Source organism: Synchiropus splendidus, chromosome 2, assembly GCF_027744825.2.
Source record: "Synchiropus splendidus isolate RoL2022-P1 chromosome 2, RoL_Sspl_1.0, whole genome shotgun sequence".
Taxonomy (NCBI): Eukaryota; Metazoa; Chordata; class Actinopteri; order Syngnathiformes; family Callionymidae; genus Synchiropus; species Synchiropus splendidus.
Window position 1 is genome coordinate 15,960,768 of NC_071335.1, and position 27,404 is coordinate 15,988,171.

A 27,404-nucleotide genomic window follows, 5' to 3' on the forward strand; every position below is an offset into this window, starting at 1 on the left:
GGACCTCACTTTCCTCAAACAATAATCATCAGCTCTACCTTCTGACACACACATCAAAACATGTCTCAGTAAAAGAACATGTTGCCAATATTAAGATTGGCAGATCATTACCGTGACTTGTGCGAATCCTTGAAAATGGTTTGCTGCATTCAGGTTCACCGTCAACTCAGCGTGAGTGGAGGCCTTTGTTGGATAACTCTTCATGTAGACATTGACCCCGATTTCGCCACCAGAGCAGTCCTGACACTCCACAAAGATATTTTCAGGCCCGCCCACTCGCAGGATGCTGGGAGCTGACATCAGGAACCTGCAGAGCAAGAAAAGACCCACAAAATGTCTCAAGATACATTTCCACAATTACATTGTGAACTGCCCTCTATGAGGCCGGCCAGATATCTGTTTACAAAAAAAGAAAAAAAGAACTAGGACAGTACTGCAGTTGGTATGCGAGTTATGTAGATGTGTCACGCAAAAACAAAGTATTTTTCTGTTAGTCGGACAAATACCACTGACCACATAACCGCCTTGTTGGGAGCGTTCTGACTGCTTTGTATAGGTGCAAGCTTTACACGTGTGATCACAGTGTCACCAGAGCACATCACATTTATTTATACTTTTGCCATCAATACTCCACAGGCTTATGAACAATGTTCCCTCTCATTTTTTAAGTGTTTGAACAAACACAGAAACACCCTGAGTCGTCCCTTGGACCAGTGTGATGGTCAACACTGGCTGTTCTGAATGCTGTAATAGCTCATAAATATTTACAACGGTGACAGGAAATTACATATTACAAGTCGCTTAGTCCTGTTCAGGGAGTGCATGCAGCCTTTCCCAGCAGACAGGAATACACCCTGGACAGGTCGTCACTCTGTCGGGGGGTATGCACACCAAGGCAATTTTAGGGTGTCCAATTCACTTAGTGAGCATGTCTTTGGGCTGTGGATTCCATCAGATTCCATGACCTCAGACACTATTGGTTGGATTCTATAGAGGCTGCGCCCCCCTGTATAAATACAATACGGAAACAAATATGAATGCACAATCACGCCACAGGTTCTTTATCAAACTTGTGTTTTAAATATTTAAGCCCAGAAAGCTCTAAATAGCAAATCACGTATCCAGAGGCGATCCAGGCTAAATTTGCGCACTTGCCGAGTCCCTTGTGTACATGACCCCACAATGTCGGCCCAACTGGCCAATCAAATGAATGCAGGCTGCTCCAGGGGAAAGTTGAAGGGACGAGTTTTATCCAGGTTTACCTCGGTTCTCTTCCACCTATTTATATGTCCTCATCTGGACTTTCTATTGTCTGGGTAAGAGCATCAAGTAAACAGAGAGTTTCACCAACTTTGCTGCAGTGCTGACTGGCCAAACAATGTGTAATCCATTTGTTAGCCGGATAAATATCCTCTTCCAAAGTAGAGACAGATTTTCACCCTGCGCTGCTCTGTCTTTTACTCCTGAGTCAGCGGTTTTTTTTTTTTGTTTTTTTTTAACGAATTGCACATTTGATTTGGGACAAATAATTTGACATCTCCATTGAAATTGCTTTTTTATATATTCATTTATCCGACTAGAGAGTATTAATTCAACACTCACAAAGGAGCTGCCTCTGCCAGAGAAGAGAAGCAGGCGAAGGCCACAGGCACCAGCAGCCACAGTCCACTTCCACCCATCCTGCTGTGATGTCCAGCTGCTGTCATGGAATCTGTCCTCCTCTGGTGCATCTGGGTTTTTATCTTCCGTGGCGATTCCATCAGTCCTCCTCCCTGTGAACTCACACAAGCGCATTCACATGACTTCCCAGCAGCAGTTGACAAACACCTTTGATAAAGGCTCTTGACCGTGGACAGAATAAACAATGTCCCCTCCTAAATAATCAATGAAACTGATGGTTACAGGAACCAAAACTTTGACTTTTTACAGGTTGTTTTTAAATAACAATTGTGTTTAGCGATGCATACATTTGCATGTCACATCAAGAAAAGTTGGTAATGAAAACTCAAAGTGTGTGAAGGTCTTGACTAGAAGTCTCGAAACCAAAAAGCCAGCTCCTTGTCTGGCAGTCAGTGCACACACTCAACCGGCTGACAGTGAGGTGGACATGAAGGCGGCCTTCAGCAGTCAGCGTTAGTGGATATAATAAATATGGACCGTTCAGAGTTCCATTCCAGGTCACAGCCACTTAATCATGCATTATTAATATTTTAGTCAAACATTTTTCAAGTTAAACAGTACCTTCGGCATCAGCAGCAATGAACCATGAGGCCTACTGTACGTTCTGACTTTGTAGATGAGAAATGTTATTTGAATTTGTCAGAGACAGGAAACTCAGAAGCAGTAGATAGTAAACTGACGGTGACAAGGTTTAATACAAACAAAATGGCAGAGCATAAAGAGTCTCGTCTAGAATAAATGATGGTTCAGTGGTCGCAGGCAACCCGGGTTGGCTTCCCATCTGCCACCTTCTTACGAGGGAGTCATGGACAGCACGTGGTCAACTCTCCCTGTTTTGTTTTGTCGCATACAGGCCAAGGACACCGCTGTAGCAGCAGGATCCAGTGTCTCATTGTGCCTGCATTTTCAATGGTTCCGTTGCAGGCCCTATCCATACCTGTCAACTTTCCCCGTATTCTCTGTTTTTTTTTTTACAATTTCAAATCATGCAACACATCCTGAATTGTGTTGCAAGAGGAATCATTCAGAGAAAAATCATAGGAGTAAGCATGGAAGAATCAGAATTACCACCAAGTAAGAACAGAAGAGTACAAGGAAGAATTATTTATTTTAAAACTTGCTGCACATGGTAAATGCAATGCAAGCGCTTTTATATATGTTATCTCTGTTATCATTTTCCAGTACATTGTCTGTCTTGGTGTCGCAACTGTGTTCTTTTTCAGGTTTAGTTAGGAGCCTTATTCTGTGTTCACCAAGCATCTTGCTGTACCCCCCATTGCTGTGGTAGATCTAGGTGTCCGGCTTCAGAGCATGTGTTCCGTGATTTAACCCCGGTGTTCGTCCTCACTTAGCGTGCATAGCCGAAGCCCTGTGGGACCCTCAAAGGGCCCGAAATAAATTCTATGACTTTTGCCATCACAGTCGCTCGGAGCAAGAGCTTGGGACTAAACCTGTTGTCTCCCACCTTCTCCTATGCCTAGAGTGTTTCTCTGTTAGGAGTTTGTGTGCTGCTGGTTCGGTCCGCAGGGGGCGGTGTCGTCGCTAGGTGCGGAGGCATGCTTACATGGCCAGTGGCTGCTAGCTGAGGGTACATTTCTCCCCTTGCTTCGCTCTTGGGCAGGGGCTGGCAACCCGCGGATCTTTCATGCTAATGTTGTTGCTCTGCGTGGCTAGGGAAAATCAGGGGCTTTTCACACTGCACACTCTGTCTTGTGCGTTGGGCTCTAAAGTCCGACATGTGAACGCAAGCGAGTCGGGTTTTGACCGCCTACTTGCTTCAGGCCACCAGATGCCAGAAACAAGGTGTACAGCATGACTCCAGATAAACATGATAAATGCCAGGCAGTAAAGGGTCTGATCGCTGTCTGCAACTTTGCAAACTCCCAGAACACTGAAGTGTGCACCCTCAGCTGCAGGAGGCTGGTGCTGGGGAACAGGAGTGCAGCGCAGTGGTCCGGGACTCGCTATGTGTGCGGGTGTTTGAAAAGTCACATGATTTCGCCTTTATTAGGCTGATAAACATCTGAGTTAAACGGCAGACAGATTTACTTCAATAAATAATGTGGCGATCTAACTGTTGCTGGGCCGCACAGGCAGCAGCTTGCAGACGAAAATGGCTTCCTACAGCCCTGATTTGCAGACGCTGTGCGCAGTGGTTCAGGAGCAGAGGTCCCATTAACCAGGTGAAATTAATTTTCAGGCAGTTATTTTGCAATGTTTATTTTCATTGTTCAGTGAAATGCTGCTCTTTTTTTCCATTGTATTTATCACGGTATGTTTTTTTTTTCCACGATGGATAAGTTATGTTCAGCCTTTAAATTCATTTGAAAGACACCTAACTTCCACTCTGTGATGTGGAGTTCAAAATGTGTTCATTTAATAAATGAAATTACATTTCATTTATTAAATGAACACATTTTGAACTTTGAAACACGGTTGGACTGTGCCTTTTCAGAGGCACAATATAGACAAACTTTGCAGAATGCAGCAACTATTATGTCAAAAGGACAACTGAAAAATGTGAATGCTTTGAATTCATTGAATGCATTTATGAAAGTGTCTACTCCAGATGTTTTCAAAAGTTTCAGACTCAGGTGGCGATGGGAATTGTGCATTTATTATACAATATTAATATTGTTGGAATTGCTTGTGCTGCAAATGAAGGAAGTGTGTGAATGCTGAATGAGAAGAGGATGGTTGAGTGTGCGTGAGAAAGAGAGAAGCTACAGGTGGAGTACAATGGCGGGAGTGAAGCAGACACTGGTGGCATGAGCAGACAGGTCCAAGGTCAGACGGTGGAGGCTGGAAAGTACCGTCTTCTCCAGGGCTGGATGGAGCTGGTGCAGATAAGAACCACCTGGGTCCAAAGGAGGGGAGCGTGTCTTGTGATCCTTGGCATGGCATCAACAGCGGAGGACCAATCGGATGAGGACGGAGTCCACGTGGAGAACTTTGGTGTATAAAGGGGTCAAGACCTCAGATAGTTTTTTGTCGCTCTACCGGACGACTGCTAAGGCTAAGTCAGGCGTAGTTGCTGACACAGAATTCTGCTCATGTATTAGACTCCTCTGTCAGGGAATACATTTCTTGGATGTCACTTGTTGGTTTCTTGGTAGTCTTTCTCATGAGTGAACGGACGCACAGAGATACACAGGAGGTGGATTTCCAAACCCGAGCTGTGTTTTCTTTCGTGTCCCGTCCGTGCTTTTAATTTGTTACTCCCAGTGTTCCCGGTTCCGTGCTTCCTGTTTTTATCTGTTGTGTTCCATCTTAATGGCAAATGCAGCTGAAAGCTTGTCCCTTGTTTATTCTCCCTGTTTTCGCTCCTTGCTCTATCTCTTGCTCCGTGGTTTTACTCTCGCTCCTCCCGTCTGCTCTTATCCTCTTGCTCCGTGATAGTGTGTTTGAGTGTTTGTGTGCTCGCTATTTTAGTTCTGCCTGCATGGTATTTATTTTCCTCGGTGTGAGTGTGTGTTTTTACTTGTACCGAGCATCCTTAGTTTGATTATAGCCTTGTGAGTTTTAGATCCGAGTGATATTTTCTGTTGTCCCGGTTTTCTCAGGGTTGTATATTTACAACTGTTGTCTGTTCTCGTTTTTTTTCCCTCTCCCTGCGTGTTTGAAATGAAATGAAACAAAATGAAACAACAACAAACATGGAGGAATCCCTGAACAAAAGCAAACAAAAGCATCTGTTTGCTTTGGTTCAGGGAGGTTTTTCACTACACAATGGCCAGGGTTTCCACTACTCTGAATGGACTTGAAATTCTTATAAAACTGAAATTCTTAAACAAATATTTTCAAGACATTAAAATCCCGAGGATTTATTGTGCTGTTGTCAAACTGATGCAAAATAAACAATATGTGTATGTGCTAACATATGAGATGTCAAAAGTGTTTGCAGCTCCCAGTGCTGTCTTTCCTGTGGAAACCGGGTCGAAATGGCTCTTTGAGTTTGCCGAACCCTGCTCTTGGGTTATACAGTTGTGAAGCCTCGCTCAAGGGCTGAGCACACTGAAGGTTACGTACTGTAACCATTGTTCTCAGAAGTCTGTGAATACCGCTAGTCTTGTCGACCAGCAACAGTATTCAGTGTGGACGTCAATGGAGTGGCTTATGTTTTTTAATTCGATACCAGAACAGGGTTCTGGGGAATGTCCAATAACAAAGTCTCACTGGTGGGCAGTTGCTTAGTCAGACTGGTGTGCGTTCGCTAATATTTATCTTTTCACAAATGACAGATAAGGACACAACAAATCTAATGTAATGGTAGCACTTGATCTAAATCAATAAAATAAAATAAAAAATCAATGTTATAGTCGTAATTTCTTGTGTTTTATTTTCTGGCCATTTTAAGATTATCTTAAATTTCCGTGCCAAACAGGTCAGTCAGACTAATATTGACACTTTTTACATAAAATAAGAGTAAAACAGGAATGAATCCAGCGAGGCTGGATTGAAGTGATCAATCTGCAAAAGCATTGATGTTTACTTTTCACAACACAGTGAGGGAAGCAACATCATTTAAAGATGGTTCTTGTTTGATTTCATGTCAGGACACATTACTGCTCACATCCCACGAGTTGGTATTTGTTGACCATCTTTCTTATACCCAGACACGCACTCCTGTGCAGATCCTCCTGACACTCGGTGGGTGAGGGCCAGTATTCGATCCATGTCTTCTCCCCCAGCACATACTGGTACCTGAGACAAAACACAGCTCCATGATGAGGAAGTGAACCACGACTGACACTGTGTAACAGGGGAATTTAAGGGTGTCCTAGAACTTTTTCTCCCACTGTACTTGGAGGACAGGTTCAAATTTGAATACATCTATATCTTTACTTGGATGTAACAGGTATCATTATAATTTTTGATTTTTCCAAATAATTACCAATGTTGTAACAAAACAAGGAACCACAAAATCAAACATAGTAAGATGGTAATGACATGAAATCTTTATTATTATTGTTATTTTAACGGCCTACCTCCTTGGCCTCTGTGGGCTACCTGGTGGCCCTGGTGTCGAGTGATCGTCTTGACACGCTGGTTTGTTCAAATGTGATTCAACGTTTGCGTTGCTTCAAAGTGATGGCAGCGCTCTGCTCCTCATTCCCACCCATGAATCAAGTGAAACGATTGGCAATAATGCCAACATATAAGCCACAGCTGTCTGAATGAAAATCTAAAAAAACAATACGCGCCTGCTTATCTGTTGTGATGCCAAAGTGCTTGACCGTAGTCTTGCAATGCTCGTGTTTGGGGACATTCAGTCGAACATGAGTCCACTCAACTTGCCATAAGCGTGGACAGAGTTGGTAGCATGGCCTTCCCCGCCATCTTTGTTTTGACATTTGCCCTGCATGTCTGTGCCCAGAACGAGCTGTGCGGTGACATCAGGACGTTGCACGTCATGATAAAATAGCCGAGAGTCAGTAGATTTTACCAATTCATAAAAATCAATTTTGAGACATTTTGAATCGATTGAATTATTTTCTGTTTGGTGCAGAAAGAAACTGTACTGATTTTTATGAAAGATGATATAAATAAATGTATACAACCATGTGACTAAATGTATAAATAAATTATTAAATGTGAAACTAAATGTAAAAATGTCGAAATATATAAATAAATATCAGATTTTACTGTTGTTGAAGAATGGGGCTTTCTGTGGGTATTTGTATTGATTTATTTATACATTTTATTTCAACATTTATACATTAAGTGTTTTATGTATTTTTTTTCCACTATTTGTCCTTTATTTCTTTCGACATTTCTCGCTGTCAGAATGCAAATTAAGAAACCTCATGTTTGTGCACATTTCTGCAAGTGAGACTTTGTTGTTGCTTTCTAATTTATTAAAGGTTCGGGAGAGGACATTTTTTAATATACTTTCTCGCTTTCTTGATTTCTTGCTTCTTGTGTATGATTTTAGGTCCATTGTTTTTATACAGTGTCTCAAAACAAAATACATTTACACGTTACATTGTGATGAAAAAAAGACCTCAACATGGACAGGTTAATTGTTTTTAAGCTTAGATTTAAATGCTGGGCCACCAATGGTTCGGGTTCTTCTTAGGTTACCTTTTTTCAAAAACACAACCTCAAATTGGCCATAGAAATTCAGGCAATAAGGGCTGTTGTCAGCTGACAAATGTAACTTCTAATCTACTTTTGAGGTCAGGTAATCAGTAAAGTAACCACAGTACTTAACTTTAACCGGAGTAAGCAGCAGAAAGTGTTATAACCAGTGTTGCCACAGTTACTTCTGTAACTATGGCAACACTGGTTATGACCAACCCAACAGAACGTCATTGAGGATCCACATGTAGTGAAACAAATCAGAAACTTACGTTCCATCCGTATCATCTTTGTGTGTGTCACTGGATGAACCCATGATGAGGTAGGTTTTATTGGAATGCAAATCGAAACTCCCCCTGCAGTATGGATAACCAAGGAACTTGCGTAGTTCTCCTTTAATGTTCAAGTCCAGGCTTCCTGAAATGACACCAAAATATGGAAAACAGGCTTTGTAGTCAAAATGTAACAACGTGTCTTTGGTCAGGAAGCTGCTTATATTCTTAAATGCACAACATGCATTATTATTGAAGCCCTATTTTACTTTCATAGATACTTACTCGAACAAACCTGTTAGAGTTTGTTAAAACAGCCGCACTCACCTTCTTTGATGTCTTGCATGATTTTCATTGTGTAAACATCGGTGGACAAAGCATCGGAAAATGACTCCACAGACACTTTGTACGCTGTGGGGAACAACATATGTTTATATCTGTGCCATCAGAGTACTCTTTAAGTACAAATCCAAGCCGCTGTTACTCACCATAATCTATGCTGTTGGTCTCTGTGCTCTCACACAGCTTGGCTAGTCGCTGGTTGTTGTTGATTTCACCTTTCTGCTGCATACTGCAGGTCTCTGGAGGAGAAAACATCAGAAGACAAACAAAACAAATTAAAACCGCTCAGCGATGGCAGAGAGTGTTCTGTTTAAGGTGATTTTAAGCTTTGTCACTTGAAATGTGGAGGGATTTTGGGTAGTCTTCGTCGCAACACAACCCTACCCAAATGTACATACACCAAGGTTGTGATACACATTTGGCAATGAAGTTTGTGTATTTTTCAAACACCACTGTTGTCTCAAGAATGGTTAATGCAGCAATGTTTTTTTAAGAAAACAAAAATGCGATGACAGAAAAACCCTCCCTATGAGAGTAGTTTGTAGTTGGAGAAATACACAAGTTTTATTTACAAAAGTGGACAGGAACATGGATGTATAGTTATTTTTAAATAATAGTGCGACTAAAAACTAGTAACTTGTCCATGTGGATCAGGCCGTGTGGTAATAGAAATTAATAGGGAAATCTTAAGAATGGTTGTAAATCCAAACGAAATGATCCAAGAAAAAGATGACAATGAAGATGCATGAATAGTTTTCATATATTTTTCTGACACATGCCTGCCAAAATGCATGCACGATTGAGCCTACCTTCAGCACACTTGCATTCATCTTTGGTACAGAGCCTGAGCAGCTTTCCATCTTTTCTTTCCGGATGGTAAAACTTCATACATGGCGTCTCTGCAATAATCACATTAGAGACTAAATATTGATTCGCTGATCCACAAACGTGCATTTGCACACATGCAGCAACACTCACGGTCGTAGTATTCATAGACGGACACGGCAGCTGGTTGTAAAATGCCCCCCTTCATTGTGCGACGGACCCTGAATGTGATCTCTTCTGGACGCTTGTGAGAAACCTACAGAGACGTGGTATCAGTGAGTCACAGTCTGAGGACAGAAAGAGACACCGGCAGGGTCTCCAACCTTGTCCAGGTAAATGATGAGAGAACCTCTCTCCGACAGGCCTTTGTTCATCTCGTACTTTGAAATAACTGCAGCCTTTCCTCTGACCAACTAGGTTCAAGAAAATAAAGAATCACTTGTTGCCATTGGCACACACGTGCGTCAGGTATTACCGCGTCCAGGTCCTTTGTTTCGGGGAGGAAGCCAGTCAGCAGGCCGATGTCCAAAATTGTCATGGTTGCATCCAAATCTGGATGTTTGTACCTGGCAGAGGGGGGGGCCCAAAACACTGCATTTCTCAAATTCTTATTCACACTTGCTTTACTAAGCCTAGACATGATCAATCTGTTTTCATTCTTTCTCTCATTTATTTTTATTATCTCTGAGCCAAAAAACATCTGGCAGCCTCCTTCACTTGAACGGACAAGATGGCTACTTTCATTCTTGATCTTGTTTTTTCAGTCTCATAACTGACTCTTTTTGGGTTCAACTGAGCTGCAAAGTCAAACGTGGTCTGCACTTACATAGCATCAATCCTCAACTTGAAAATTTCTTCATCGTCTTCAACAGTGTCTGGGGGAGATAAAAGAGCAGCCCATTATCAGTCTCTCGTTACAGTGTTTCGTCAGGTTTAAATTTCAAAACACAGGAACAGAATGAGGAGAGAAACATGAGAGTTAAAAGCCTCATCGTTGCTGCTTATTAAACACTGTGTTCTCAACATGGTGTGGTGCGAGGGAAGAACAATCCCTTACCTGGGATCAGCTGCACCGACAAATTAAACTTCCCACAGTCACTTTCTTTTTCTTTTGGTATGGCGTAATACAGCGACACCATCTGGACAGACATTGAGATACACTTCAGTGAATGGTTGAGGAGAATACAGTGATGCTAAAGGACCATATTAATAACACTGGTGCTCACAGACCGTCAGAGTGGCTTCTCCTGTGCCGGTCGCGACCACATCCACATCTTGGTTTATCTCGTTGAACTGTGGGCAAATATATTTTCGGATTATGAAGTCATAGTTGTATGGATTGATGACTGTTTTTAAGTGGCCCTTCTGGTCAAATCTGTGGTTTCAGATTGCAAACAAAATGTTAAGGTTTGTATTTTTGAAGTTACACCTAGTTAAATGCTGCATTTTACATTGAAAGAGTGACATGGTATATGATACTAATTTCTCACAGCATTGATGCAATGTTAATGATGTCATACCCACGGTGCCTGCCTACTGTGCGCACTAGAATTTAGGTAGAATGCCTCTCCTCCCCATCCCAAACCCTAACCAATTCCAAATTCATGAATAAACAACTCTTAAAATGTTTGCCTCTACTCAGCGACCCACCTAATCCTGCATTTACACCTCTTAGAATTGCTCCCCACTCAGGAATAAGTAAATGTTTCATTCGTCACATTCCGTTAAAGCCGTGGCAGTGATCTGTCATGACCTAATGTCTGAGCTGACTTCAGGTTGACAATGTCTCATGTTTGCACCAAGGCGAGTCAAATATGTTTTCTTTGATTAAAGATAGTAAATTCAGTGGGGAAGTGCAACTAAACATAAAAAAATCCCTGCCAACTCAACCACAGCTGTAAAACACAAGACTTTTGTCCCAAATAATCTACTTTTTTGTGGTTGCAGCTCTTTAGCTTTCCGAGCCATAAGAGCGCACGGGTGCCCTTCAGATTTATGTTGGTAATGCTCTCGATGGAGTTTAAAAGATTGTTTTTGAAGGAACTGCTGAGAATCGAGAGGATTACATCACTTTGTTCACCACAGGAATAACATCGCCGCAGACAGGAAGGAGCTGCTCTTGCTGTGTGTTCTCACCTTGGATGTTCTTGTTGCAAAATGGTTTCTTCTGTTAAGACTGAACCTGTCAGGTAAGGACCTTCCTGGCAGCATGAGGTCCACCTTCAGATCGTACTGTGGCTCTCTTGCATTGGCCCAGTATTCCGACACGGCCTGATAGACAATGATAGTCGCCTGTTGGGAAGAAAAGCAGACAGAAGATCATCATTTGTTTCAAAAGGTTTCACGGAAAGTTTCAGGGTTACCTGAGTGGATCCGAAACCACCATCCACCTTCTTCTGTTGGCTGAACCATCTCACGATAGGTTTGGCTTCTTCAAAAGCCTGAACAAAACAGTTTATGGAATGTTGATTTTTCTCATATATATATATATATATATATATATATATATATACACCAACTCATTGCAAATAATATTGATAAAATTCATTCAGGGCAAAAATATTCTGTTAAAAAAAAAGAATCACATTGTGGGTGGAAATTAGTGACTTGGCAGAGGTACGTTCTCTCATGAGTGCTTGCTTGTTTTTAATTCAGTTCCAGCCCAATTCAACTTAAGCCACCTACCTTGACCTTGACTAAGGCCAGAAGAGCATAAGCAGTGGCCTCGAGAGAGTAGACATGCCCCTTTGGAGTAGGCCAGTGGGTTCGGTCTGAGGGAGACATGTTAATGCATGTTCATCAAAGAGCATTATCCAGTTGATGCTGTCATTGTTAGGCTCCGCTCAGGAGGTTAAGTTGGACACATACTGTGTGTTTTATTATAGATTCACGTCACTTTTCAAGACTGAATTCCTGCCTGAACAGTACTCGGCGTCACATGGAGCTCCCTCAAAAACAGAAGCGAGAGTTGATGGCCATGTAAAAACCCACAACGCACCAAATCAGCCGAAAGTGAATATTGTGAGCGAACACAGGTATTAAAAATCATCTAATATTGTAAAATGACTATACTCAGTGGGTTTTAACTGTGCACGCTTGCTCTCTGAGTGCTTTGCTCGTGTTCATATGAGCCATGGCATTATCAATGTACTTTGACGTTACCTGCAGCTGCAAACCTGAAGAGCACATCCTTCTGCAGTTTTCCTTCATTGGCCAAAGCATATGACGTCATGGCAACTGCATAAGGGTTAGTGAGGGACGGCAAGCGCTTCTCCAGGAAGGTGATGGATTTCTCTATTGCCCCTGGTAGACTCTGCCGAGTCAATGAAAAGAACAACAACACATGTTAGAATCAGACTCTTCTGAAATCAATTATAAAAATCTATTATAATATATATTTTCATTACATGCATTACAACATTAAAAACATGAAAGCAAAAATGAAATTTGAAATTTAAAAAATAAAAAGCTTACCCCAATTGACGCATTACAATGTCTATGAGACTCCTGCAACGCAACGAGGACGAACGCTGTCATGGAGGCATCTGAATCTCCGCCCTTCACATCTCCCTGCATACAGCAGCAAGTCAGGCTTTTAGCAGTGAGCTAAAGGATGGAGTTGTGTGACTGTAGTTTTATGCATACAATCATTTCTCCATGGATTACGGTTCCAATTTCTTTAAACATTCCATCAGGCTGTTGAGCAGTGAGGATCAGATACTTCACAGCATCACAAATGTAATTTTTTTTCACTTGGATCAGCCTCTCTGCCATGGAAAACACCTTGACTACGTAAGCAGTCAACCTTTCAGAAGAGACAAAACCAATTAGACATGTTGGATCTACATTTCATCGCTCATATGCATCCTCAGACATGGCAAAAAGAGAGGCATTGGTATTTTCCAGAAACCTGGGTGCGGATTCAATGTATTATTTTTAAGTATGTTCTATTCTTTGACAGAAACAATTTTTTGATTGTGGTTTATTCATTTAAAAATAATAAAAATGTGCATCACAGTTTCCCACAGACATTTGGTCAAAGTGGTGACCGTGGTTGTATTTGTGTATTTATAAAGAGCATTATTCACGCTGTATCCTAAGAGGTTGTCTAATGCAGGAAACAGAGGTTTCATTTGTATACTGAGAGTCTGTCTTGTGTATGAGATATTGGAAGAATTTTCCATGAGCCATGTGTATTTTCCCTGAGCCTGTACTGGTAGTTGTGTGTATTGTGTGTTTCTGTTCTGTCTATTTTGATTGTTGTTTGCTGTTAAATAGTAATTTTGGGTCTGAGTCTCCTTGTACTGTAAATTACAAGCACGAGAGTTCAGACTTTCAACTGCAGAGAACACCACGCTGAGTGTTCTCAATGCGCGGCTGGCATTTTCAACAGCTACGGAGCAGCTAAACCTCCTGCACCTCTGACTCCGCTCCACCTACGGCAGTTTCATCTCACTCGGGTACCAGTATTTGTGAGCCTACTAAATTTGACTTTTGTAGCAAGTTTTTTTTATTATAGTGCCCCCTTGTGTTTGACTTGGAGCCAAGCTCCAGTAAATAATTGTCAGTTCTTTGGCTGTCAGACTGGAGCTGACCTCACCTTTCATGTCTCCCTCCGATTGCCACTTTCTGACCTCTGAACCCCACGTATGAGGTGCCCTCCCACCGCCATCGACGACCTCCCTGCTTATTGAATAAAGGAGATCCTGGACAGCAGGCCTTATGGACAGGGGGTCTAATATTTAGTGGACTGGGAGGGATATGGTCTAGTAGAACGTTCATGGATCCCCCAGTCACTCATTCTGGACAATTGCATCATCTCTGACTTTCACAGCAACCTCCCCAGGTAAAGCACCTGGTGGTGTTCCTTGAAGGGGTGGTCATGATCCACTTCTATTTTGTCTGCAGTCTTCCTTCGCCTCTTTCTCCAGTCACCTGGAACCAATCAGCATTCGTGGTTCCCACCTGCTCACTAGTGCTGCTGTGAAGCCTGCTGGTTCCAGTGCCTGATCAACTTGGCTCCCATGGTGACTTGGCCTCTCATTTGTCTCCTCTTCACGTTCTAGCCCCTGACAATATGTATTCTGGTGCTTGAGCTGATGGTAGCATTTATCCATGAGCTAGTACGACTGCTGCATGCTTTCTGATCCTTCTATTGTTTTGTGTGTAAGTTGGACCACCACGTGCTTGCTGCCAGAAGTTTCAAGGACATGGGTTCAGCTCCACTTGGTTCCAGTTTTAAAGAACTGGAGCTATCAACTGTTTCATGGCTCAGACTGCACAGGGTTAATACATGTTGCTCATGAATCAAGCACGACACATTCCTGTTTCACATATGCTAAATCCACTTGGCACATTTTGAACATTTTTAAACAAGCTTTGCACACTTATAATATGTAATATGTGCCACATATTAAACAAAATGTTTTCATTAGATATATCCTTTATTTGTTCCACGGTGGGGAAATTCATATGTATAATGGAATGCAACCTGATGTGGCTCTTTAAAAAGCTTACAATGGTTACTGATCAGTTTTGGTTAAGTAGAATAGTATGTGAAATTTCTTTGAAAAATAAAATTAAATCAGTTGGAATTGCTAAAATCGATCATTTCCCATCCCTTGGAAAAAGTAGTGAAAAGTCAAGGCACACTGCATTAGCTTACCAGCTGCTGCCGCTGCTGTGCTCTTCAAACACAGCAAAAGAGCCGTCGTTTTTATGATACTTTAGCTCATGTGTGTAACCTGTAAAAAAGTCAAACAATGAGGCACACATAAGCGTGGAACTGTACAACCAAGAGATCTGCTAGCATCAACAGATGGCGCAGACGAAAGCTGGCCTGGAATTATCGTGTGTCTTATTTTGCTTATTTTATGTTTTAATGGTGCATCCGCGTGTTCTTACACGCGGGATGAGTTGGTCAATATCAGGGCTATCACTCTGTCTTACTAACTACCAGTATTTTTGGTGTTAGTTTCGGTGTCAGTCCGCCTATATGCTCGGCGGCAGAGACTGAGGAGGATAGGGAAATGTGCCGGTGCGCTCTTTCGCCTTTCCCAGACTCTCCTGTTATTGTACTTGGTGACTTCAACGAGGTGAATCTGAGTGAGGAGCTTCCCAGGCACAGGCAGGTTGCAAAATGCCCCACCACAGAGCAGAGTATGCTGGATCACTGCTACACATTGAAGTTCGACTCTTATTCCACCCTTCCTCGGGCAGCACTGGGACTCTCTGACAGCATCTGATGGTTCATCTTGTTCCCCTTCACAGCAGAAGCTGAAGCTGGCAAAGCCTGTTGTGAGGAGCATGAAGACTTGGACGAGTGATGCTGTAGGGGAGCTGCAGTGTCTCCCCCTCCTCCTCCTCTCTCACATTCTAGAGCAGGCCGTGTTCAGCATCTGGACTCCCTAGCTCAACGTGCCTGACTCCCTGACCAGCCACAGTCATGCAGCTGCGATCCGATGTTGAAGGTCCGACACTCAGACCCTCAACATCAGATCTCCTCAGGGCTGTGTTCTCTCTCCATAGTTCTTCTCCCTGTACAACAACTGCTGCACCTCCAGCCACCAGTCCGTGAAGCTGATCAAGTTTGGAGATGACACCACCATCATCGGCGGAGGAAGGTGGAGCGGCTGGTTTCCTGGTGCACAGCTCCTCTGTCCTCGCTAATGTTGGCTGGTTCGCCCGTTCCTATTGTGGACTCATTCTGCTTCCTAGGAACCACCATCACTGAGGAGCTCAAATGGGAGCCAACCATCAGGTCCCTCATCAGCCCAGCAGAGAATGTTCTTCTTGCGGCAGCTACGAAAACTACGACAGCCGACAAAGTTGTTGGTGGAGTTCTACATGGCCATCGTCCTGTCCATCCTCACCTCCTCCATCACCGTCTGGTACAGCAGCGCCAGCAGACCAGAACCTGCTGTCACGGGAACAGCTTCTTACCCTTGGCCGTCAGATTGATGAATTCGTGATCAGCCCTTCTTGTTCGTGGGTTATTTATTTATTACATACTTCGATTATTTTATAATTTTTATTTTATTTTATTATTGTGTTTTTGTTCGTTTGCATGTTATTCCAAAGCACAAGCACCTAGTTGGTGGGATCCTCACTGATCATGGCAATAACGTTGATTGTGATTCTTCAAGACCAGCACTTGTGCGTATAGCACTCTCTTGCTGCTGCGTCATGTAGGTTTACCTACCTGTTTCAATGTGTTGCAGTGCTTCATCACGTTTGCTCAAGCCAACATCTTCCCACTGGTTAGTTCTGTCCAGGTATAAGGTCGCAATGACAGGCAGAGTCATGCCGATCATATTCTGCTCACCACAGCCTGATGGCTGGGAGATCATTTGCTCCATTGCGGTTCCTCGAATTGCATTTTCCAACACGACACTTAAATCCTCTCTGCCTGTGAAGAGGAAGTTATTTTTAATCTTATTTTCCATTCAAAGTGAAGACACAAACCTGTCCTCACCTGTCACTGAGATATATGTGTTGGTGGGTGAATTTGGGACGATGTCTTTCTTGGGGATTCCACTGTTGAGAGATATCGTCTGCTTGCCATCTAGAGAAGCAGTGTCCAGTCAGAGTGATACTGTCGAAGAGTGTGCAGCAGCCTTTCACTCACCGACACCTTCTTTGGCAGGATCAAGATGCACTATCAGAGGAGATTTTTCCAGAACGCCTCTGGACTGGATAGGGTTGACAACACCATTTTAATTTTACTAAAACTATAAGCAATATTTGTTTTGTGGTCACTCACCACCACACGAAGCGGCTTCTGGATACCGTCTGTGAGCTCAGTGTCTCTCACAGCAGCTTTGACCTCGATCTGGTGCTCTCCTTCCTTCATGGGAATGATAACATATGGGACAGATCTGGTGGATTGTGGTCCAACTGTCACTTCCTGCCTGTATTTCCCGCGTTTGGATGCTGAACTGCACACATGCGGCTTCTCTATAAGATCCACTCGCACCTTGAAGACAGCAGATCGGGAGGACACCATGAGAAGAGGTCTCCTTTTAATGGATCTCCAAGAAACTTAAATGCAATCCATCCCTGTCCAGCATCATTGACCTACCGTAGCACCCTTGTCCCGATAGTTATGGAGGATTGCTTTGATTTCAATTTGCTCCCCAATGACAGCTGAATAAGGCAATTTGAGTTCAACAAAAAATGCCTTCTCCACTATCACCTCCAGTGGATCACCGACACATATTCCTTCAAGATCAGATACAGAAAATTGGTATGAAGGTAGTCACAGATATAAAACATGAATGAAAAAGTGCTCACCGTTGCTTTTGGACAGACTGATGCCGGTCACCTGCCAGGTTGTGATTGAATCCTGGAGTGGAAAATCTTTCTGAATCGATTTTGTTTCACTGAAAGAAAAAATGTTTTAGTCACCCAAAGACAATCAAAAACACAAAAATAAATTTAAGGTCATCAAAATGAAATGGAGCTGTGATATTTTCCCATTAATTCTATTCTTGGAGATCCTCTGGAGTGAAAAAAAATATATTGGGAGCAACAACTGTTAAGATGATTAAAAGCATCACATTTCAGTTCACTCTGTTCACTCACTGCTGATTTTGAAAGGAATTTCTGATTTTCTAAATCATAAATTGTGCGACTACTCAAAGCATAGGTTTCCTCTTCATTTTCGGTGCTGTCTTTGTATTGTGCGTGAAAGCAATTAAAGTACATATTACTTCAATTTTGTACGTTATAAAACACAGTTTTAACTGACTTTTTCTGAGTTCTAACCTCAGACATGCCTAAAAACTTAAATAACAATGGAAGATGTATTTATTTAAATTCAAATTATTAGAAATGAAGTTGTGGAAATTCAGTAAAATTAGTTAAACATTCACTCTACGCCAGTATTTGATCTTAGTTTGATGTTGTAATTGAAGTTAAAAATCAGTCACTTCCTGACATCTCACCACTTGCGCTCTCCTGGGGCGCATGCTGGAAGATGGATGTATGTCCACAGCCAGCTCTCAGGGAACTTGGAGCGAGACCTAATGTCATTACTGTCTATGTAGCTGTCGTCATCATCGTCAACTGCAACACGTAAATATATCCAATTGAATAATGTTAGATGAACTTCATGTGGCTGATCTTTGTGTCTTTGTCTTACCACGAGCCAGTAGAAGTGCGTTGTGCTTCATTTCAGCCTGTTTGCTCCCTAACTGTGTGCAGCAGTACATGAAGGCGGCAACACAAGCAGGTCCTTCTGTGATGTACTCGCTCCGTGTCTCGCAGGAGTATGACAGCAAGGTTTGTGTCATTCCCTCCTGACAACATTCCTTCTCCAACTTTTCTGTAAAATTACTCACTGGACATGTAAAATGTAAGACAAATAAATAAACATTATAACAAATCTGACCTTTTCTGTCCAGGTGCTACAACTTACCATATTTGGAAATTAATGTAATACCGGGTAACACTTCAGATTGGGGATCAGATAATACTAATAAACTACTTGTTTATTTACAGTTAATACTAGGTAATTATGGTAATTATGGTGTCATTTAGAGTGGAATTTTGTTGGCTGTTCCAGGTTAAAGTTTGACTCATATTCTGCGAATACACATATTAATAATTAATAAAGGGTAGTAAATGTTCCCTTATCAAAAGTGTGGCCTAATACGGTCATACTTTCTCACATAACAATGGAGTTCACCTAAACTTTCTGTGACTTCTCTCAGGGTCAGGGATCGTCTCCTCCTGCTGATCGTTGGACACTTCAACTCTGAAACAGGAGCAGAGTGAAACTCAAGAACAATCATCTTATTTCTTTCTGAGCTTGAATTGAGAAAATTGAACTATTTGTTTGGATTAACTTTTAAAATTTGGTTTTACAGCGTTTCCATCACCTTCACTTCTGGTTGTCAAGAACAGACTGTATTTGTTGCACAGTTGCTTCTTGACCACTGGATGTTATTGCTTAATGAAGAAGTAAGAGACTCCTTCATTTTCTAATGCTCATTTCAGTATCCAGTATCCTTCCCTCAATCCTTTCCTTTGCCATGTCTCCAAAGACAACCACTTTAAGTTCTTGTATCAACCTCATAGACACATACAGAGCGTCATATTCAGAAACACAAACCATCCCAAACTGACCCATATATTGACGAATACTGGTTTGTAAAGAGACAAACCACAATTACCAATCTAAACACAAGTGGATGACTGTATTCACCACATAACACACTACAACAAATTTAGCGAGTGACACATGGTGGTCAACACGAAGGAGCCCTCGATGGGCTTGACCATTTCTTCTGCATTGTGGTCACATTTTGAGCAGAACGGCAAAACTATTTCAAAAGTATCAACCTCAAAAATGTGTCATCAATCTTGAAACAAGCTTTCAAAAGATGCTTTGAATTAGAGGACAAAAAAGGAAGAGGTTCTCTCTGCTTACCTTTCCTGTGCTGGGTTCCAGACGCAGTGCTGGACTCAAGAAGAAGTCCTGCATCATAGAAGACATTCATGGCATCCCTCCCTCCACCAGGGGTACAGCCAGTGTCATGCTTCTCCACCAGGTCCCAAATCTGATCATCAGAGGGAGCTTCAAAGCACTGACATTTCTCAAGATCAAACATCTTCATTTTCAAAAGTTGAAAATCCCATTGCATTGAAAACAGTTAAATCATCACTTTTACCACTTTGTCTCATTAAAATAATGTAACTACTTTAACACAATCCTGAACTAATTACCAACTTGTAACTTGTGTGTTGTCTCCTAACATCATTTCTTAACAGATCTGGTTGTGAATTGTTTTGGAGCAGCTGCCGCTTGTTCCTTTCCCAAAAAACAAACTCAAATCTGAGCATGTACTCTTCATGAAAATGCCGGCTGGGTTGCTGGTCTCAACTGCGCATGACCTCCAGTGGTCAAAGACGCATTTCGAACAGATGGATTCAGATGTGTCACCTGCTCTTGCTGACTACAAGATCCTGAGTTCTGTAAATGTTTTGGTCGAGGAATTATATGGAGCTAGATCTCTGCCACTGACTTGTACGAATGTGTCTTGGTTATTGTACACTCAAAACATGCATACAAGCGCACTCAACCTTTCTGCCACTCGCTCAGTGTCGTGCGCTCTCGCTCAACTTCGGTTTCACTTAATCAACCATATGCAGTTACAAAACTACTGAGCTACCGCTGTGAGATTTTTATTGACTTACCATTTCAGTTCCTCAAGACCCGCCTTCCTCCCAATTGTAACGTCTTGTGATTGGTGGAGGAGTTCAGCCAATGAGCGCAGACAACTTCAAGTCGTAGCTCAGTGATTGGCTGACTTTGTGGAAGCTTTGTACCTGCATGTGGTTGAGCGAGTGAAGCCGAAGTTGAGCGCGTGCTTGTGCCACGTTGAGCGAGCACCGGGGTTACTTTGAGAGCTAAAAAGGTGATGTGATCACAGAAAAACATGATTTGACTGTTACCAAGACAACACTTGTACGAGTCGGTGTCAGAGATCTACCTCCATTGAATTAGTCCCTGATGTTCCTAAATGTGTGTTTGTATCAGACCTTTACGGTATGTGTTGTACAGTATGTGTTGCTGACCTTCAGTTACTTTGAATCGTAAGCATTTGTTCCCAGAGTAATCTAGCAGTTTTTGTGTCAGATGATCTTCTTGAAAACCATTGTGTTGTGCTGGTTTGTCATTTCCTTTATCAGTGAGTTCCACATCTTCACTCCAACTACTGCAGGGACCATTGTCTCAGTGTGGTTCTAGAGTGTGGTTAATACAAGTTCTTTTTTCTTCTCTGCCCCTCCTCATCAGGAGTTACTTGATGATGATCTAGATGATCTGGTAGTGGTCCATTTATTGCTCTAAACATGACTAATACTGTTTGTCTCTCCACCAGCTCAAGAAATTTCAGACTTCAGAAGAGAGAGTCAAGACATTGCCTTTTGTTGTGTGAGCCGGTGTTTGTTGTTAAGAACGTAGACTCCTTTGTCCACGGCCACCAGTCCCACAGCTGCTCCTGGATCTCCAGTCACCTTCAGACCAAACATTACGCTGGGTTCCAATGGTTTAGAGCCACCATTTATTTCCAGCTTCAGCTAAATGGGAGAAACAGGCGAAACATAGTTCAATAGAAAAATAAAATAGGTGTGACGTTAATTCAGTTGCTGCTCAAACTGGAGCTCGCATAGCGACAATTTCCAAGTGCAGATACAATATGTTGAACCACGCTTACCGTCCCTGTGCAGGTGTCATGAACATCCACCCAAATGGAGTCAGACACCAGCTCATTTTCAGCGGCGTGGTAGTAAGCAATGATTCGGAAGGACGGCACCAGCTCTTTGGTGATGAGAATGATGAGGTTTGCCATAATGCCTCGTTTCTTTTCACGGAAGGAGCGCACCAGCTGTCCCTTGCTCATGAGCTACACAGAAATCCATGTTTCACAAGAGATTTACGACTAAGAGAGGTTTCATACAGACACACAAACTCTCACCAGGACTGTGATGTCGATGTTGTCTTTGTTGTTCTGCATGTTCATGTTCAAAGTGACTTTCATGTTGTCTCCCAGTTTCAACTTGGCTTCTGTGTTCACCGCTTTAAAAAAAGGAACTTTCAGTGCCATTTCTAGTCACTGAGAATATGTAGTGTATAGTCTTACAAATGCTGATATAGTTGCGGCTGTTGGACTGATAGGCTGTTGCTTCCATGGTAGCTGTCGCTTGGTGGCCCTGAATGTTGGGGTCATTTGTTGCTGCCTGTTTAGTCAGACATAACAAGAATACGCCTCATGTATTGAACAGGACCATCAGAAAACATTTAAACCTCTATATTTACTTGAACATCAGGTAAAAGTCATGTGAACCACAAAACAAATACACTGGTTCTCATGATATGATGATGAGGAGTGTTAAGAAGAGCTGGAAGGTTCCGACTTACACTGATCCTCAGTCTTGTGTCACCTGAAGCGGTATCAATTGGAACCTTGGCAATGCCATCGTCATTGGTAACACCCAGACGCCGGCCAGGATTCACTGTAACTTGAACATTCCCCGCAGGGCTGCCATCCGGGTTGAGGACTTCAACCTAGCCATTGGAATTAAAGGAGTCATAAAACCTGAAAATGTTGTTTTCTGTCTGTCTGTCTGTCTGTCTGTCTATCCATCCAACCCCAAAGTGTCCAATCAATATTGAATATTTTCATATTTTATTTTCAACATCAATATTTGTTCAGCCATTTGTATGTGAAGTCAACAAATGGTGTTCAGACCAGACGGGATCACAACGCACCCAAACATCCATAGACAGTGATGGTTTGAAGTATTTGGGCGTTCTTCTGAAGTTGATGGTGTATGGTGATGACACGATTAGAATCCCCTTCAATTCCTGTTCCACCATGTCACTGCCTGTTCAAGATAGGATGAGATACAAACCTCAGTTTTGCTGAGGACTTGATGGTCCGTGCAACTCTCTTACCCGTCGATGTCAGCACCCTGACAGCTACAACAATAGATTTTCCCTCCAGCTCTTGAATGTTCGGGAACATTTGGGTGATGTGCTCTCTCTTCAGAGTCACTGTGCCTTTGCCTTTCTCGATCTGATGAGACAAGGTCAGACCAAGAGTTGACCTCAAGTGGGATCGTGAGGAAGGACTACAAGAGCATGGGGAGGGTTTTTGTGGGGGAGTCTGGAATCATACCCAACATTCAAACCTTTTCAGTGCATTAAAGCAAAACCTACCTGAACTCTCTGCAGTGAACCTGGCAAACTGATCCTCTGGTCCTCTGTGTCGATCTCAAATATCACATATGCGACGCCGTCCACTTCTTTTCCAAACAGATACCTAAACATTATATCAAACAAATATCACAACCATTCAAAGAGTTAATCGCAAAAATGTAAGGAGAGTTCTTTACATACGTGGCTCGGATGTCGATAGTAAGTTCAGGCTCGTTTATAAAATAAAATGGTCGCTGACTCTTCAACTTAACCTCAAAACTGGGGAGCACTGCAGAGAAAAAAATGTAGTAAACATTTGATTTGCATGCAACGAATTTATGAGGGAGATATATAAAATTCTGACCGTATTCTTTGACCTCAAACTCTGCAAAGTACTTTTTCTGTGGGCTGCCCTGGAACCGGGTGACAACTTTCCACACTCCAAGGCTGCAGAAAAGAACAGATGAGACTTTGAGGAAACTTGAGTGTTTTAAATAAACAGATCTCTGGGTTACTGATACTGAGACTGTTCATTCTTCAACATGCGTGTGAGGTCACAAGATGGGCATGTTTAAAGTAAAAACCTACCTGACTAATTCACCCAGTTGATATTCACCATTCAGTAACCCCGAATTCAGAGCGATTTGATCATCATGCACAACATGTCCTTCAGGTGTCTTCAAGAAATCAAAAAAGACAAAGCAAGCAACTGGTGAGCAGGAACAAAGACAATAACCTCAAATGTAATATTCTTTACCATAATCTCAATGGCCACTGATGCATCTGTTTCTATAGCTCCCATTTGGGGCGTCAAACCAAACACCCTGTAGTAGACTGAAACAAGAAATAAACAACTGTAAACAACTCAAATAGTGGGCACTTTTTGTTTTTTGTTTTCAAATGTCCACAAGCAAAACCATCTGAACTGCAAGCCACACTCTGCAACACACAGCTCAGAAAGAACTTCTTCATTGAAACGCAGCCCGGAGAGTATGATGTTGCCACTTTGAACCGTCCGTGTGCATGTTTGTGTGCCCACGAAGACTCACAAACTCTGTTCCTCTCCACCAGTGCCCTTACGCTCTCTGATTGTGGTCACGATGGTAACGTTTATACATGCCGTCAAAATAGCATACATATACACCACAAAACCAAATATAAATGAAAATTTTAAGTCACCATATTGTTCAATCAATGGGAGCTCTGAGCTTGTTTCTCCTCAATAAGACAGTCCCAGGGGATAATACACAAAACAGTAATATTAATTATTTCTTAATCCATGGAGCGGTATCGGTCCCCAGCCCAGGGGTTGGGAACCACTGTGTTAATATATGTGTTAACAAACTACTTCACTCATTGACTCACTCTGGTGCTCAGTAGAGGGAACTGCGTGAGCGAAACCTTTGCTGAGCAGGTCTTACCTTTGGTGTTGGGTGTGTAGAGGGTCTTGTCAGTCTGTATAAACATGTAGCCTGCCTGGAAAGTGACCATGACCACTCTCTGCAATAGTCGGTCAGGAAACTGGGCCTGAAGGTACACGAACTGGTTTGCATTGGGATCGTGGCTGAAGCCTTCGACAGGGATCTGCAACCACCAGAAAGTCTTAAAAGAAATGTGGACTGCAAAAGAAAGCCATGACAGAGACTGTGCCTGAGAAAGCACTAAAAATGACATCAGGAACTCTGGGTTGAGAGGATTCTTATTCTGTTGTGCGACTGAGAGATCAGTGTAGCGTCATGCACAATGGTCCTCCATACAGATTCTGTATGGCTTCATGTCAGGATGCCTGCTGCACGCATCCCAGCTGGTACTGGCTTGTTCTGCATGACACAACCTCTGGTACGGACCTAGGACATGTGAATGAGGCCATGTTCGGAAGCTTCTTGGTATTTCCACAGAGGAGCTGTCGGAGTGAGGTCTGAAGCTCTTGACCTTTGATGCTATCTCCTTAACCCGAATCTCATACAAATAGAAGGCCATGGCTGCCATGAACGAGTCCCTTACCTTGTGACTGGTTTATTCATTTTAATATGAAATATTGAGGTTGCTGTAGGCTCTCCACAATGTCCTGCCTGCTGGACCACCAAGAACCTTTTGATTTCAAAAGTATAGGTGTCACTGTCATGGAGGACTGCTGTTGAGAAAACACTCTTTTCCTCGATGACTCTTCCAACTGTAGATCTAGAGCTTTACCTACTGGTTTAGATGAGTAGATGTGACCAATTTAAAGATACTTTGACTTGATGACATTGACTAGAGGAAATCCATGGCTGTGTCACATTACCGTAACTGCTGCGAGTCCCTGAAAACCGTTTCCTGTGTTCAGGTTCACCATGGTCTGTGCGAGAATGTTGGCTTTAGATGGAAAATCCTTGACGTAGACATTGACCCCGATTTCACCACCAGAGCAGTTCTGACACTCCACAAAGATATTTTCAGGCCAGCCCACTCGCATTATGCTGGGAACTGACATCAGCGTCCTGCAGAGCAAGAAAAGATCCACAAAATCAACAAAGTTAAACTTAAAACTTAAAATACAATGAAGCTAAAAATCACTCAGGAGTGCAGGCCCTCATCGAAATGCTTTTATTATTTGAATGTATTTGTCATGGTCAACATTATTTCCCAACATTCACTTCATCTTTGTAATTCAATATCTCTATTATCACCTTTAATACGGTTGATAGCAATAAGCCCAAAGGAACAGCAGGTGGCAGCAGTTTTTTCCAGAACTAACTGCGCTCAGGCAAGAAAGGAAATGCTTTGCAGAACCATTTACTGAAGTGAACAAAAAAATTAAGACCATTTATTTATAAAAATATGGAAATCTCTTCATCTTTTACCGAGTTATTCGCATATTTTTGTTTTATCCATGTTTACCCCTGTTCTGTTCCATCATTTGGACTTTCCAATGTCTTGGAAAGAGCTTCAAGGGTTTGACCAACTTAGCTGGACTAGACTAGACTAGACTGCCTTGCTGTAGCGCTGACTGGACAAACAATGTGTAATCCATTTGATCCCCTGATAAAGATCCTGTTTTAAAGTAGAAGCAGATTTTGACCCTGCACTGCTCAGTCTGGAACTCTTTCACCAGTTTGGCACTATTACTATTTGACTTCCACAGCAGCTAAATGGTCTGTGGCACTGTAAAACTTTTGCACTGCAAGAAATATATTGTATGCTTGTTTCTATGTCTACAATAAATATGGAAATCATTCAGCATACAGCATTTTACATTTTTTTCATTCTCTTGCGCTCACATGACCCACACTGCCACTGCACATTCAGGTCGCTAGGTGGCGCATTACACTTGTGGTAGGATTGGAAATATTGCAGGTCTTATATGACTTGAAAGCCAGAGGACTGGCGGCCTCTCTGGCTCTTCAGTTAGGCAGGCAACATATTAATACTTCATAGGGTTCAGAGCAAAAAAGTAACTACAAGTAGCATCCGACTTACGACTGGGATTGGTTCCGACCAACCGGTCGTAAATCAGATTAGACATAAGTCGAATGCCATTCAAAATAGCCGATGTGAGAGTTATAGTTGCTACTGTAGTGTTAGATCGCTGTGTGAGAGTGAGATGCTGGGATAGTGAGCTGTCATACGTGTTGCCGATATGCTACGTGCTGCGGTGCAAGACATTGAATTTAAAAAAAGCATCTGCTGCTGACCGTGGTCATAAGTACGGGTGGATATAAGTCAAACAGGTCATAAGTCGGATGTTTCTTGTAGTAACTAGTTAGATTGAATGTAACAAGTAACTGACTTAAGGTCCTTGCACACTGACCCCAATGCGAATAAGTGGCACAAAATGTTATTTGGTTGGTTACGACAACACCATCATCATATACAATCTCTACAGCTATTCTCCTCCAAACATTGTCTTCGAAAGAAGTAGCCAGTCACTGTAACTAGTCACTAATTTAAAGACCAACACCGCGAGGACACGCACAGGAATATTGGGTCGCCCAGAGAAAGTCTTCTCGAGGTTCATTATACTAATATCTAGAGAACCAGACTGTAATTTTTTAACTGTTCAATATGAAACCTAACATCACAGAAAATCTCTAAATAATATGTTCATGTCAAAATCTGATTTATTTCTGCTTTAATTCAACACTCACAAAGGAGCTGCCTCTGCCAGAGAAGAGAAGCAGGCAAAGGCCACAGGCACCAGCAGCCACAGTCCACTTCCACCCATCCTGCTGTGATGTCCAGCTGCTGTCATGGAATCTGTCCACCTCTGGTGCATCTAGGTTTTTATCTTCTGCGGTGATTCCATCAGCCCCTCCTCCTGTGTACTGACACAAACACGGCTTCCCAGCAGCAGTTGAGAAACACCATTGATAAAGGCTCTTGACCACGGACAGAATAAACAACCCAAAAAAAAACAAACAAAAAAAAAATTAATGAAACTGATGCTTACTGGAAACCAAAAGCTTTCTATTTTTAATAAATGTTTGAAAATACTTCTAAATCAAAATCAGGGGATTTTT

The 27,404-nt window shown here is 42.3% G+C and overlaps 2 protein-coding genes across 4 annotated transcripts in view; both read right to left on the reverse strand.

The window, feature by feature from the left end:
- Nucleotides 1-5,830, reverse strand: part of LOC128754750 (complement C3-like) — a 45,964-nt gene extending 40,134 nt beyond the window's left edge. For all 3 annotated transcript variants that reach the window (XR_008413971.1, XM_053857587.1, XM_053857585.1), the window contains exons 1-2: nucleotides 1,603-5,830; nucleotides 112-307 (exon numbers count right to left, since the gene is read on the reverse strand). Coding sequence is in view for 2 of the 3 variants with exons in the window: in XM_053857587.1 (XP_053713562.1) it covers nucleotides 112-307; nucleotides 1,603-1,760 (354 nt within the window). In the remaining variant the exon portion in view is untranslated. The remainder of the gene's footprint in view (nucleotides 1-111; nucleotides 308-1,602) is intronic.
- A 163-nt stretch (nucleotides 5,831-5,993) lies between these two features.
- Nucleotides 5,994-27,187, reverse strand: LOC128754752 (complement C3-like). The gene is made up of 43 exons (XM_053857589.1): nucleotides 27,033-27,187; nucleotides 25,190-25,385; nucleotides 24,327-24,489; nucleotides 23,663-23,739; nucleotides 23,494-23,582; nucleotides 23,270-23,352; nucleotides 23,107-23,194; nucleotides 22,927-23,029; nucleotides 22,663-22,783; nucleotides 22,477-22,592; nucleotides 22,126-22,272; nucleotides 21,848-21,944; nucleotides 21,683-21,783; nucleotides 21,422-21,610; nucleotides 21,129-21,284; nucleotides 19,633-19,762; nucleotides 18,889-18,957; nucleotides 18,343-18,540; nucleotides 18,146-18,266; nucleotides 17,493-17,581; nucleotides 17,281-17,420; nucleotides 16,963-17,175; nucleotides 16,828-16,891; nucleotides 16,675-16,764; nucleotides 16,402-16,608; nucleotides 14,866-14,944; nucleotides 12,846-13,005; nucleotides 12,675-12,770; nucleotides 12,363-12,513; nucleotides 11,886-11,971; nucleotides 11,564-11,641; nucleotides 11,337-11,492; nucleotides 10,431-10,493; nucleotides 10,258-10,339; nucleotides 10,027-10,075; nucleotides 9,676-9,766; nucleotides 9,524-9,613; nucleotides 9,354-9,456; nucleotides 9,185-9,274; nucleotides 8,522-8,614; nucleotides 8,361-8,444; nucleotides 8,034-8,178; nucleotides 5,994-6,384 (listed from the first exon to the last, which is right to left on the reverse strand). The coding sequence occupies exons 1-43, from the start codon at nucleotides 27,158-27,160 to the stop codon at nucleotides 6,243-6,245; spliced, it is 5,013 nt and encodes a 1,670-aa protein (XP_053713564.1). The 5' UTR covers nucleotides 27,161-27,187; the 3' UTR covers nucleotides 5,994-6,242.
- Nucleotides 27,188-27,404: the final 217 nt, after the last annotated feature.